The 14,840-nt window shown below is 39.8% G+C and overlaps 1 protein-coding gene across 1 annotated transcript; it reads right to left on the bottom strand.

The window, feature by feature from the left end:
- Nucleotides 1-2,929: 2,929 nt before the first annotated feature.
- On the bottom strand, nucleotides 2,930-14,766 carry slc39a8 (solute carrier family 39 member 8). The gene is made up of 8 exons (XM_028001345.1): nucleotides 13,611-14,766; nucleotides 11,748-11,910; nucleotides 10,477-10,646; nucleotides 10,190-10,312; nucleotides 8,266-8,415; nucleotides 6,405-6,612; nucleotides 4,704-4,888; nucleotides 2,930-3,458 (listed from the first exon to the last, which is right to left on the bottom strand). Exons 1-8 carry the CDS (start codon nucleotides 13,833-13,835, stop codon nucleotides 3,312-3,314), a joined length of 1,371 nt encoding a protein of 456 aa, XP_027857146.1. The 5' UTR covers nucleotides 13,836-14,766; the 3' UTR covers nucleotides 2,930-3,311.
- Nucleotides 14,767-14,840: the final 74 nt, after the last annotated feature.

The following is a 14,840-nucleotide window of genomic DNA, read 5'->3' as shown; positions in this document are numbered from 1 at the left end:
CTGCTGGTGCGTTTGTCCAGCTAACGTTCCAGGCGAGAGGCGGGTTCACCCTGGACAGGTCGCCAGAACCCACGCATGCACAGGGAGAACGTGCAAACTCCATGCAGAAAGACCCCGGGCCGGGAATCGAACTTTTCCTCTTGCTGCAAGGCAACAGTTCTACCAACTGCGCCACTATGCAGCCCACAAAATCTTTATATAACTTATTTTGCTTCTTGCAGGATTTTAACAATCTTGTGATCATCCAAGGTTTTACATTTATATTTTTATTTTTGTAAGATGCTAAAATTGGGCAATTCTTGTCATATAATGATTTATAAATCTATAAGAATGTTTCATATGCCACATTCACATCCTTCACATAAACCCCACTCCGGTTTGACATGCTTGATGTCATGTTAGAAATAAAGCATGTTATGTCTAAAATGAGGTTAGACATAACATGCAGTAAACTTTTAACAATAAAGTTAAAAGTTTTTTTTACTTCACTGTGACGAACCATAAATAAAGGCAAATGATCACTTATTAGGATCCCACTGCACATAACCTTTCCCATTTTGTTGTCATTTAACAAAGTCACAGACAATGTTATTACTTGAAAGTGACTTATAAACAATTTCAAATATTCACTAATATTGTCAACATTGGTATGAAGACTTCAACAATTAAAAATGAATAAGTGAAAAAAATATCAGAGTCCACAACTGTTTATCTGTATAATATTTGCAATTGTTAGTTCCATGTAATACATTACTGTCTGGATCAATGTTATTTCCATTATCATATGTTTTTAGTTTGGTACCGTCATTTTTCAAACTTGATTCAGTCTAATTGTACTGACAAGACAGAAAGCCAGAACGAGGTCTTCTCATGTTTTGTTATGTTTTGTTCTCAAGGAGAACACGCGGCGTCACGAGGAAAAACCTGAGAACAGGGAAGCAACAAGAGCGATTATTACAAAGAGTTCTTCTCGGATAAAGCTCAGAGATTACACTCAGGAGGGCTCAGAGTACCATTACTGGCTAACACTCAGGCGAAGACGTGCAGACCGTCCGCTCCTCTTAAGCCTCAGGATGATTGGATAATGAAACACAGGTGCGCATGAACCACCTGTGCCGCCCTTCCAGGAAAACAGCCTCTGGTGCCATCTGGTGGATGAAGGGAGGAGCCACAGACCGACAGGGAGAACAGAAAAAACCCACAAAGGGGAACAAAAACCCAAAAGTCTTGTCTAATTACCAAGACAGAATGAACCGTAAACAACGAAAGAAAAATGAAAGTTATTACGTTGAGACATAATGAGATTTGGTTAAGTAAAAAACAAGCTTTAATTTAAAAAAATGATCAAACGTTACAAGTTGAACAAATGGAACAAGTTGCAGTTCGAGTTCTGCTCCCTAAATGGTTGTGTAATCGGTTTCATTTGGTTTATGTGACTGGTGACGGTCTCATGTTTTATGGTTAGGTAAGCAGCAGAAGTGTAAATAAATAAGAGATAGAGGAAAAATACAGAATCACTTTATCCATAACTTGCCAAAAATGATCAAATGTTACATGTCATCTTAATGAAACGGATACAGAGCGACGTTCACCGTCCAGCGCTGGGATTCACTCAGCTCACCTTAGAGGTGAAGCAAAGATTGTAGTTCTGCTTTTATGTTCTCATTTTGGACCCTTTCTCAGAGGTGCTGATCTGCTTAATCAGCTTTTGTTATGTGTGACATAGAAGACTGTTGCCATTCCTACATGTTGTGGTTATGAAAGCGTGCAGCATGTGAGCAGATAAGAGAGGTAGGGGAAAGATACAGAATCATTTTATCCATAACACTGGTATATAAAGCCACATGTTCCCACTGAGTTAGCCTAAAAACGACATACAAACTCTAAAATGGCTCAATAAAATAAGTAGCCTAACGGTGTTGTGCTGCACCATTTTCCTTTCAGTACAACACCCAGATCCGTTTACCAGTTCCGAAACCCGACCAAAACTACCGAGTCATTACCTTCAGAAATAATTAGAATTGGTTAAGTATAAAGCAGGCTTTAATGCCAAAAATGATCAAATGTTACAAGAGGAATGGTTCTCATGAAGGAGAAAACGACAGAAGGCATGGTTTCATTTCCATCTGGTAGATGGAAATGAAAAGATAATTGAGACAAATTATTGTGGCCATCTCTGCATCCCATCTTTGTTTTGTCCAAGTGGGTTCGTTAAGGTACATTGACAGAAATACACATCAATTTTTTTATCTTATTGACGTATGGTACCAAACATTTGAGTCAGATGGCCGCTGAATACCAAGATGATGCAATGAAATAAAAAATAGTAAGGCTTTGCTGTACAATATTGTCAAAACTAAGATTCAAATGCTCTGTTTTTATTTTGATGCAATAAGATCCTCGGGGAACAGAAGGATCAAAACACAGAAAACACAATTAAAAGTGTGCATTGCTAACATAATGCAAGGTAGCAATATTGCAATGGGATCATATCAATATTTCAGTGCAATATTAATATCAATGCAATATTTCAGAGTTGAGGTCTACTGGTCCAAGTTATTAGCATTTGCGGCTTCGCTTACGTTTCAGTTCCAGCTATTGCAGCAGGGATGGTCTTCCGTAACCTACGTCGATATATTAAAAGCTCAATCTTTTTTTGTAGAGGCTGTTCTTGCTTTGATTAGCAGAGATTGCTGATATCAGTTCCATGAGTTTTAGTACTGCAGAGAGCATATACCGTGTGCATAAACAATTCATCAAACTATTTACTTTATATAGAAAAGTCTATGTTTATGTACACTTTGATCATTTCCAAGAGTCCCCCAAAAAATCAATATAATCAAAAATGTGCATAGGAATGAACCAAACATGCCTTTGAAAGTTTGTGGGAGCAAGAAAACAAAACTCAAATAATGCCAGAATGCAGAAGTTGTTTCAGAATAGAGTTTAAAAAACTGTATGAAGCAGAGCTAAAAATCATCAGTATTTAATAAATTGTACACAGCACACATTAGGTAAATGCAAACCATTTCACATTTGAAGACTAAAAATAATTTATTGTTTCTTTAAGATAAATGTTCTTGATTTTTTTTTCTTTTTTACATGATTGTATAAAAGTTCCCTTCTTATGGAGAAAACATTCCACTAGATTGATAGTCCCAAAAAAAAAAAGGTATAAAAGCTCAGTTTTGAACCAATCAACACTTGGTTTAGTTTGTACAGACATTCATTTTACGTTCACACTCACTCCAACCTGTGTGTGAGCAGAAACAAAAATAAAGGCACCGTGTGAAGATTTCTGTTTTCCTCTCCTATCCCAGGTTGATGCTCCCAGCGAACCTGGTGATCAGCAGAATGATGGCGAAGCCGGTGAGCAGCCCGGCATTCTGGATCAGAAAGAAAACGATCTTGCTTGAAGTTTTTTGCTGCTCCTTTGCTATACTGTCCATTTCTGGAAACTGCAATGGAGGAGAAACATGAATTACACTTATGATATTAGGCAAAACGGTCAGTTGAAACCAAAAAGAAAGAAAAACAGAAAACAAAAATGATACATACTTCTTTTTTTTTCTTTTCCTCACTCTGAAGTCACGGCAACTCAAACTTCTCTCGTTTTGGGTCAGTTGGAATCGACCAAAATTATTTCTGTCACATGACACAATAACAAGAGAGAGAATCTCCAGCAAACTATGGCGAGAAGCTTGTGGAAAGATTTAACCCAAGTCGTAAAGTTCGAAGACAACGCCAACAAATACTGGAAAAAACATATTTGTGTAAATTTCTGATTTAGAAGACATTAAGAAAAAAAAGAATCTGACATATTCTCTCATTATTGTGGCACTGAGCAAATAGAAATAATGTTGGTAATTCTGACTGAGCCAAAACAAGAGAAGTTTGGTCTGACTTAACTTCAGACTGAGGGGGGAAAAAAGTATTTGTGTCTTTTTATTAGGTAATGGTTCAACTGTAGAGCAACTTGTTAGGAGTCAAAGTTTCAGCCTTATCAAATGTTTTTCCATTTATCAACGAGCTTCCTGAAAAGTTACGGTGTGGAATGTAAAGTAGAAGCTCCTTCACCTTTTTACCTCAAGTCAAAACGTCTTTCTTAGGTCTCTTTTCCACAACATGTGAGTGATTAATATTTATGAATCTGAAATCAAACCAAATATGTCTCATTTTGCGAACAATTTCCAGAGATATCTTTTTACCTTCTTTTTTTAAATTCAGCTTTTTCTGTCAAAATTAAACAGATTTTTGCATTGGAGGTCATTGTAGGTCTACAATTTAGCCACTTGGGGGCGACATTACAAGCTTGAACCATTAGGTTTGCTGTGTTTAACTTCATGAGACATTTATTTCTAAGGAATGCCAAGTCTGGTTAATTATTTTTCTGTCTAATGTTGACTATATTTTCTATTTAATATGACACTGGTCTCCACTGACCACCAGAGGTGAAACTGCTATGTCTTTAGCTTGCATATGCTGCACTGGTGACCCCAGCAAGTGTATCTGGGCCGAACCGATGAGCAGGGTTGTGTTGCAAGAGCTTTCCCAGCTGAAACAGCTGGCAGAGTAACGCTAAAGAAAGCAATCAGTTAAAAAACAAAATGCTCAGACGACACAAGTTTCAGTCTCGTAAGTAGGAGTCAGTCGGTTGAAGTGCCAGACAACGTCAAACAGACACGGTCAGATGGACAGCTCACCATGTCTGCTAGTGCAATATACAGGAACATTCCTCCCGCGATGGCAAAGATAGGATTCGGGGCAAAGCTGTTTCCAAGCAGGATGCCGAACACGAGGCCGACATAACAGGACATTGCCGACAGCAGGTTGAAGAAAACGGCCTGCGGGACGCTCATTCCAGCATTCAGCAGGATAACAAAGTCGCCTGCAGAGAAGGAAACACTAATTTAAAACCAGCTGCATCAAAAAAAAAAAAGAAAAGGCTAAAGGAACAACTCTGCTTCGTCTGACCTCTATTGAGCTATTGGCTAAATTCTACTGTAAAGAATTGAGGATGGTGTTCTACCTTGCAAATGTATTCACAACCCGTGAACTCTCTAACATTTTGTCACCAGTGATCTCGATTTACACAAAGCAGTGACAGATGATAGAAATCTGAAATCAGGTGACTGCATTCCTCCTTTCCGAGTCGATACTTTGTGGCGTCACTTTTTGTCGCACCTAGATCTACAACTCTTCTTGGGTATGTCTCTTCTAGCCTTACACATATAGGGAGAGAACATTTTTCCAGCTCAAATCAAGTCAAATTGGATGGAGAACATCTGTGGACACTGTTTTTCCAAGTCTGTTCTGGATTTCAGCTGTGAAATTCTAGCACAGAAACCTTATTTTTATCAAAGTTGCTCCATTGTGGTTCTGGGGTGAAGAGTCGTTGACCTAGTAAGAGGTGAATGGGGTTTAACAATACGTGTTTTCTGATCCCCTGTGACCAGTTTTTCTATTCTTGCTGAAGAAAGCACCCCTACAGCCTGATGGTGCCTTCACATTGCACATTGAACATGGGATGCGGAGGGTGATGTGTGGTGTCAGACTTCTGCCAGACATAGGTCACTGAGTTCAGTACAGAAAGTTCCGTCTTAGGGTGCATTCACACCAGAACTGTTTATTCTGCTTTAATCAAACTCCAGTTTCTGATGTGGACCAGAAAAGCAAACTGTGATCTGCCTACAAACCTAGTAGGTTCCTGTTGGCTTGAAGTGAACTCTGGCACAGTTGGAATGCATATGTGAACACCAAGCGGACCGGAGACCGCTCCAAAAGCAGGAAGCGCACTACAGCAGCAGGGCATTCTGGGTAAATACAACCAAAGACAAACTTGCAAGCGGGAAAAAATGGCTTGCTGTATTTTACCGACGACAAAACAGAAATCTTACAAGCGCTAAAAATTTGACACCACTCTATTTTTGTTTAGCTTTCTTACAGAAAGAAGTTGCACTCGGTGTCTTCTTCAGAGGATTTTGTGTCGTTTCCCTCAGTGGTTCTTGGTGCATCAGCAGAACAGGCGACGGGGGTAAACATGTATTTTTAGAGGGTTTGGTTTGTTTGTTTGTTGTGTGAAAAGCGAACCGCAGCAGCTGAAAATGTAACAAATGTTTTCATTTTGGTCCCTAATCAAACAGACTCTACCGGACTATCAAGTATGGACTCCATCATTTTTCACTCATTGACTTGTTGCCTGGACCTCTTAGCTGCCTCTCTTGCAGGGCCCGTCAGGTCGACTGAGCAACCGCGTGCGTTTTCAGACGATGGACTGAAGAGTCGCCAGTTGGGTTTGAGTGTGGGCGCGCTGGATTTTGTTTTGACGCAGTAGAGTAACGTGCGGTGAAACCAAAGGCATCGCACACTTTGCCACGTGACCTATCACAGTCAGTCTCTCTCACCCAGCTCATGGGGAAACTCCTCACAAACGATGGCGGTGGACGTGCTGAACCCCGTCAGAACGGACACGGTGAACGACGCGCCGATGACCAGGCCGTCGATGAAGTTGTGCACGGCGTCGCTCAGAGATATCATCCAGGCCACCGTCTTGATGCTGGCGATGCGCTTCCCGCGCAGCCAGTGACACGTCACTTCCGACACCTGGGCGTCCTGGAACAGCGACACGCGGGTTGAAAGGCCATGCAGCCAGCGCTCGTGTTTGGTCATGTCAAAGCAAACATATGGAATCAATGACAAAGCTCAAACGCTAAAGTCCACTTCAATCAGAAGATAAAGAAACAGTCAAAGAATGACTTCCACGGGACCCGGTTCACTGCCCACTGCTGTTCCTCTAACTTGTTAGAGAGAGAGAGAAAAAAAGATTGATTACTTGAATTGTCCTTACTGATTATTCTGCACTTAACAGTTTGCAGCAGATCTCTTTAATTAGAAAAATAATGGCTCGAGTGTTGCTAGCAGGAAGTCGGAGAATGCACAGAGACAAACAGATTTCTTGGCACTTGCTTGGAATCCCTCTAAGGAGACAAAAAGAAGCTTATGCTAGCTATGGACCAACAAGGGCTCTTTGTGTAAAAGTCAGACAATGGGTTCCCCTTTACCATGAAGGGGGATCGGATTCCTCACAGCTTAGTTTTTCTCCTTGATCATTTTCTCTCGTGTTTGTTTAGCTTTTGGATACCTTTCAAACCAGAAGCAATGTGATAATAGACAAGTCGCTGTAATTTATTAACCTTATTAATCTCTGACCTGCACATCTCAGTGGTAAAAGCTTCATACATTTCTCCCTCTTAGACGTGGGCCGGTTACTGACACCAGGTACACCAAGGTTTCAAAGTGTACGTTTCAAATCAGCCAAAAGTTTTCCATCTTGTCGATCCGACTGCTTAAAGTCGTTGGCTTTTGGAGATGAGTGTAGCGTGGCGTCACCCCTCCCCCACTTGTTTTTGAACTTGCTGGTCCCATAAACACAGCGCTAAATCTTCTAGAAAGCCTTCCAGGAACGCTGAAGACATCAGCCATGATGAGGAAACAAAGGAGTCGCATCAACCAGTCTTTTTAAAGGTAACAAGTTGGGCTGAAACGATTAATCGGATTATTGGAATAATTGTCAAGTAATTTAGTAGTCAATTAATCGCTAGCTTAAAAAAAAAAACAAAAGACAAAAATGCTGAAAGAGCAACATACTCAGAGTGGTAAGCCAAAATTGTACTCTATATATATATATATATATATATATAGCATTATGTACCTTCACTCAGTTCAAATGATCCCTAATAGACGCCTTTTGCTATCCAATTATTAGTTGGGGGGAAAAAAAGATCAACAGATGAGCTCTACACTGCATTGATGCGGAGTCAAGGAGAAAGCACTGAGCTTTTCACATGGTGGCGTTTTAAGTATCGTTTTAGCTGCAGATGTATTTTTTTTTTTGCATCTTTTATGAATTTCTACGGTTGTATAAAAAGACTGAAGTGGTTAAATGAAAAATCTGCAGAATGTGGCACATTTTTAATCCGATTAATCATCAGAATAATCCATTAATCGTCAGGATAATCCATTAATCGTCAGGATAATCCATTAATCGTCAGAACAAATCGAGAGATTCATTGATTTCTACTATAATCTCTAGCTGTTGCCCTAGTAACAAGCCACAAGTGGGATGTTGTTTGAGCAGCTTACGGCAGACTGAGTAACAGTAATAATATTCCCCATTCAATCCCTAAACATTTATCCATCCTGTTCACCTACGGAACAGTTTTATCACTGCTTTTCAGTAAAAATGCCACGCGTCGCAGACGGGACCTGTTGGGGCTCGACAGCCGGACCGCTCTTATCCGTAGAAACGGTGGCGATGTTGGTCAACACCACAGAGTCGCTTTTCACCCGAGCGTCTCCGTTCTGGACGCTGTTTTCCTGAGGCGGGTCCACGGGAGTGAAGTGGCTGTGGCCGTGCTGGAAACACAGACGAAAAGCATCGAATGAGTTCATTAAAGGATCGGCGTTGAAAACAAAGAGGAAGCAGAACATTGATGTTTTTGTATAGGGAAACTAAAATAAAAGAAGTACAAAAAAAATTGTGTCCAAGTGTCACTGCAGTTCCTCCTGCTCCGTCTTTAGTGTTTAATTGGGTCGCACAAACAACCTAATCCCAGTGATTAAATCCTCTCAGGTGAGATAGTGGAACATCTTCAGCAGCAGTTTCCTATCAAGCACATGGTACCTGCAGATAACAGTTCAGGAAAGCTAACAAATTTTATAATCTTATCCCCGGAGGGAGCTGCTCATAAGATAATGTGCAACTGAGCAGGAGGCTGTTGTTCTCTAGGTTAATCTGACATGAACAGAAAGACTTTGTCAGGGGTAAAGTCCAGACAACTTCACATCTGAGGATCACACTGGCATCAAAGGAATGAAAAAATATTGATTACAAGGTTGAGGACAAGCCAGTCAATGCAGGTTAATCTGGCAGAGTTCACTGGTCTCGATTGGCAGCCTTTAAAACTAATCAACTGGTGAGAATTTTTCTGGAGAAGGAAAGTTACAAAAGCGTCCAAAAAGACAAAAAACACATTTTAACAGTAAAAAATGACTAATGTAAAATGACATTATGCTTTTACGTGGCAACCAACAAAAGAAGTTTATATCAGAAAAGCAGTCATAGCAAGACCATAAAAACGGAAAACAAATTATATTAAAGTTCAATAATTCAGGCTTGTTTAGAGCTATGAAAGATTAACATCATTGGCTTTACTGGATTGAAACACTGACGTTTTATTTTAAATTTGCCAGCAAATTTTCCCCTTTACTGTACCCTATGCTCACATAATGCCATTGTAGTTCAGTGTTTAATGGAGTTGCTCTCATTGAAATGATTGACCATTTCTGTTTTTGTGCCGTAAACGTAAAAGTTCCCAACCGTGAGACAGTAGATGCCGTCTATCATCATTTTCTGTTCCGGCCAAATTCAGTTTTTTCCCCCTCAAACATTTCTTTTTTTCCACCTTTCTCCTTTAGATACTAAACTCAAACCTTAAAATTACACATTTAGTCAATTATCAGTTTGCATAAGGAAAAGATGAGTCTGATATTTAAGCCAAATCTGTCTTGTCTAGCTAGCTCCCCCCCAAAAAATCCAAAATCTAAGATGATGTAGCAAATCCAATGAGCAATAAGCTAGTTAGCATGATGCTGCATTTGCTATGTTTATGTCCTTTATACACCATAATGTCCATAGTGTGGACACTCCAATGGGAATTTGTATTACTGAAAAACTGTTGCCTGAAAGGAAGCTACTTTACTAAGTGAGGAATACTAGCATTAGCTATGGTAAAATGCTAGCATGTGCTAAATGCACAATTTTTTAAAAAAAGGGTTTGGGGAAAATTAGCTTCAAATTAATTATCAACTTTGAATAGAAGCATATAGGATGCAAAGATAAATGTATTATTATCAGTGGCTTAAATGTAATTATTATAGTTTTGAGCTTGCTTAACATTAGTTAGTTTTATTTACATCCAAAATAAAACTAACATTTGATAGAAAACTGAAAGAAACATACAAAGTTTTTATACAAATTTAAATCTTCAGCAAAATATGCTATTATTTCTATATTGTAACACTAAATAATTATAGAAATGAAATGAAGGACTATAAACTGTCAGCTTGTTTAGGAACAGAGTATCACTTATAAAAGAGAGAGAACAAATTCACTTTCTACACAGCTTACCTCGAGGCCAATCCCGAGAAACATTTTCAGTATTTTTTCCACAAAAAATAAAAGGTAAAATCCTCCAAATATGCCAACTGCCTTTGCCACGTAGTCATCTGCTTTAGGATCAAAACCCAGAGCCTGTGACGGAAAAACAAAACAGAGCTTTTCAGTGGTTGAGAAACCAGGTGTTCTCGACTTGACCATTTGTTATTCGGCTCTGTTACAAAAGCAGCAAAAATGTACTTAGATTTTGAATTTCTTGACCCGATAAAAAAAAAAGGCACCTCCAAATCTTTACTGACCTCTGGTATGAGCTGAAGCACAGCATTGGAAAAGAGAGTCCCGATGGCGAGGCCTATAAAGTAAGTCAACACTTGAGGGAAATAAGGCTTCTTGGTGAAGGGGATCAGCAGCAGACCAAGAAGGGACGCCAGGTTGATGATGGTAACAGCCAGAAATCCATAACCCCACACTGTCACGTTGAACAAACATTGGAATTTAGCCAACAATTATTGAATTTATTTGATAAAACAGCAGCTAATAACAGGGAGGTTTAATGAAGGACAGCAAAGTTGCTCTATTTGATCTTTTTCAGCAATTGACATTGGTTTTTTTGGTCTTGTTTATTTTATTTATTTATAATTATTTATAAAAAATATATTTTTTTACATATTTGTTAAAACTGTCATTAGGTTGTGTGACAGTATGGTATAGAAATAATCAGTAAAAAATCTATTTCCTCTGCTTTCTCCCAGTGCTATCTAGAAACAACCAATCAGAGGCAGGAGAATCTTAGCGCTGTCAATCACAATCTCGTGTGGCTGCTCATCCTTCCTCCCCCTCGCTCTGTGCTCTGCTGTAGCTAGCCATAACCATAAGTTGTTTCTCCACCATTAGCACATTTAGTAGTGAATGAATGAGGTTGATTGACAGCACTAAGACCCTCCTACTGGTTCTGATTGGTTGTTTTTGGCCAGAATGGAGCATTACTTTAACCAGTAATAGTAGTTCAGGGATGAGGGGGAGGAGATTGATTGTTTTCACAGATTATCTGTCTTATAACAAACTATCACGACATGATGACAGCTTTAACAAATATGGAGAAAACATATATTTTTATTAAAGTTATATACTGCAGCTTGAATAAAATGCAACTACATAGCATTTTTTGAGAAGTCTGGATTGCTTCATGTATATTTTGCATGTTGCCTATGAATGATGCTCATGGGGAGAGGCATTTCAGTAATCTAAAACTAATAGAAAAGATTTAAGCAACCTGCTTGTATACTGTATGTGAACTGTTGCATGTACAATTCATGAGCAGTAAATATTGTGGTAGTTATCAGTATTGAACCAAAGAAACAAGGCAGTTGCAAGCCTTTAAAATTACAAGAAATTGTAACAGCAGGTGTGCGGGGGGAAGGGGCATGAATAAAAACTTTTTGTCATGGGGCCCAAGATTCCTGGTGGCACCCCTGGTCACGACCGGATTTATTAAGAAGAACCCGACTTCTTAATAAGTCCAGCTGGACTTATTAAGAAATCCAACCGGTGTTGAAATGCAGCAACTCACCAGAGTAGTCGACGGAGGGCACAGTTATCGGGTTGACGTAGGGGCAGGAGGGCAGCAGCACCTGGGTCAACACGGCGGGACAGATCCGCCCCAGGTGTTCCACGGTCAGCTCAGTGACGTTACTGAAGCCAAAATGGGACAGAATCTGCTCCGCTGAGGGACACTGAGGGCCACACAGATGATATTAGACTTTATTTCCTCCATGCTTCTGGCTTTTTGCTGTGTGGAGAGTTTCTCTTTCCACCTGAATGCTCTGATTAGCACTATATTGCACCATAAAGTTTTAATGTTATTACACACAGTCATGGATAGAGTTTAAAAATAGTCTCTGTTAAAGATGTGCAGGTTTCATAAACATTTTTCTTTTATAACTTTGGCTGTGTTGATTAAAAAACATATTAAAAAAGTTAAGTTGTGTATTTTGGGTTGTTTTCATTTTTCACCATCTTCAAAATCATAGGTTTGCACATATTTCTTTAGTATTTAGTAGAATACCTCGCTCAGAGACGCCGTTTAAGTTCTGCCCATAAGTTTACTATGGAACTGAGATCAGCGATTTATGATGGTCAATATTTCAATATAATGTTCTTTCCTTATTGTGCTCTCTATTTGTTTAAGCTCAAGAATTTATTCAGCTCCTTAATGATAATAATAATAATTAAAGGGGCAGTATTGTGTGTTTTCCAGGCACATAGCACCATTTTATAGCAAATAACTGCTACCTTTATTTGGTATAAAAATGCTGTACATATTAAATATGACATAAAAGAAATTTTACTTTGTAACTTAACACCTTGAAATTGGGCCCCTGTCTCTTTAAGAAACTCCTGCTCTTTTTGAAACTCCGCCTTCAGGAAGTCATCACAACATGGCTTCTCTCTCTATTAACCCTTTAACAAGTTTTTTTTTTTACCCCACCAGGGGGTCTTTTGTGGGCTCTAGTGTCCCTTATATGACAGTGGGCTGACAGGAAACGGGGAAGGAGAGGAGAGAAGACATGCGGCAAATGTCGTCGGGTCCGAGAGTCGAACCCGCGACGGCCGCATTGAGGACTCAAGGCCTCCAAATATGGGTTGCGTTATCCACTACACCACCACGGCACGCCCTTAACATTTTTACCAGCGTTGCACTAAGAAGTAGCTCCTCTAATGAGCTCAGCCGATGCAAAGTTCCACCAGGTGTTTGCTAATTGCTGCTGGCTAGTCTGAAGGAGCCGAGTGGTGGAGACATGGAGACGGGCTGCTAAGTGAGGCAAAAGCTTGGAAACTTTGAAACTGCAGGGGAGCTGAGTCTCGAGAGCAGAGCTAAGTCATCCAGGTATTTTTGCGCAGCTGCAAAGCTGCCACAGGAAATCTCCAGGATTTCTCAAACATCCTAATCTCTTATTAATCTGTTCAGCAAATAAAGTAAAGTTTTGGTGAACTTATATGGACAATGTGCTTTCAAAAACCTCCAATCCCTAAAACGGCATAATGTAAATGGTGAACTCTGTAGATGTATTGTGTATTTATCATGCATATAAAGTATGCGTGATACTTTATATGCGTGATATCATTAGTATGCTGGAGTTTCTGAATGAATTTGGACTAATGCGTTGAAGTACAATTTCTCTATCTTTCACTGAATATATATTATGTTCAAAGAACCAACTTGGATCACAATCTAAAGGGCAGCCCGAGGGTTAAAGATGACTTTCTCCAGCAGTACATACATCAATGGTGAATAATGAAAACAATTCCATACTTGTAAAATAAATGAAATGATCCCTGACAACCATAAGTAAATTTATTTCTACAAATAAAAAAATAAAATGAATGAAAAAAAAAGACTCAAAACTGTTCATAAAAATGAAGGAATACACACCTCTTTGCTTTCCAGCGGATTTCCTTCACTTATTGACTCAGACCTCCTGGCTGAGATCAACAGCAGCATATCTTCAAGCTTCGCTGTGGTAATTGATTTATTCTCACCGTAAAAGTGTAAAATATTCTCCAGAAATCCCTGTCCATTCCGCCCAGCCACCTCAGCGCCGTGCGTGACCGCACTCAGAGCCAGCGCGCACGCGGCGAGCCATTTCACGTCAAACATCTCCACTTTTTGTTGGCTTGTTTTTCCAGAGGGCAGGTTTTCTCCCGAGAATAAAAACCCACTACAACAGCCGCCGCGAGAGCATTTAAATCAGCCGGGTAAAAAAAAAAAAATCACGACGTCCGTGGAGTTTGAGCCATCTGGTTTTGCTGAGGTTTCCCCCCCACACAACCCCACTCCTTCTCTCGTGATGACTTTATTTCGCTCCTCGTGCGGTTTGAGCAGCTCGGTAGGATGAGTCGCTGCTCCCTGAGGTGGATGAGGTTCAAAGTTCAACCCGGGGGGGCCGAGCCAACGAGGTCGCGCGCGCGCGCACGGTCTTTTCCACGCTTTATTTAAATCCCCATTCAATCAACAACAACGAGCTCACAACCAAACAGTGAGGGAAGTAGAGTACATGGTATTCAACAGACTGTCGGAAAATGTGTGACGTGACGAAGTTGGCGCGTGGGATGTAGGAGTTGCTGTAAGTCTTTAGTTGATTCTGTCTTTGTGTGTAGACAGCGACATATAAACATAGTTAACGTAAAGAAAACTTTAAGTGGTGTCGCCCTCTTGTGGCAACACATCGTTAACTAACTAACTCTCTATATAAGGAGTGTTCAAAAGTGAGGCTCAGGGGCCATTTGTGGCCTCCTGACAGATTTTTTGCATCCCGGGATTGGAAATGAAGAGTCACTCAAACTTGGCCCTGCCAGCGCAGAATATTGATACAAACATCTTTTTTGTAATTAAGGGCAAAATTATTACCAATTTTTACAATGGGAAATGTAAGAAAGTATTTGTTGTTTTCTTTCATAGTAAGTAGGGTCAAATCTGTCCAATTACTTAGAGTTAAAAGCAGATATTGGGCAAATTTGGCTAAATCTGAACAGATTTTTATTGTGAAAACATCAGGAAAAAGTAACAACACTAGTTGTGTTTCCATTGACCATATAATTTGACAATAAATTTGCTTAATGGAAACACAATTTCGAAAAAACTAGTTTACTAACAAGTTTTGTC

This window comes from Xiphophorus couchianus, chromosome 19, assembly GCF_001444195.1.
Source record: "Xiphophorus couchianus chromosome 19, X_couchianus-1.0, whole genome shotgun sequence".
NCBI lineage: Eukaryota > Metazoa > Chordata > Actinopteri > Cyprinodontiformes > Poeciliidae > Xiphophorus > Xiphophorus couchianus.
Note: the sequence above shows the minus strand (reverse complement) of the source record. Positions and strands in the feature narration are given on the sequence as shown.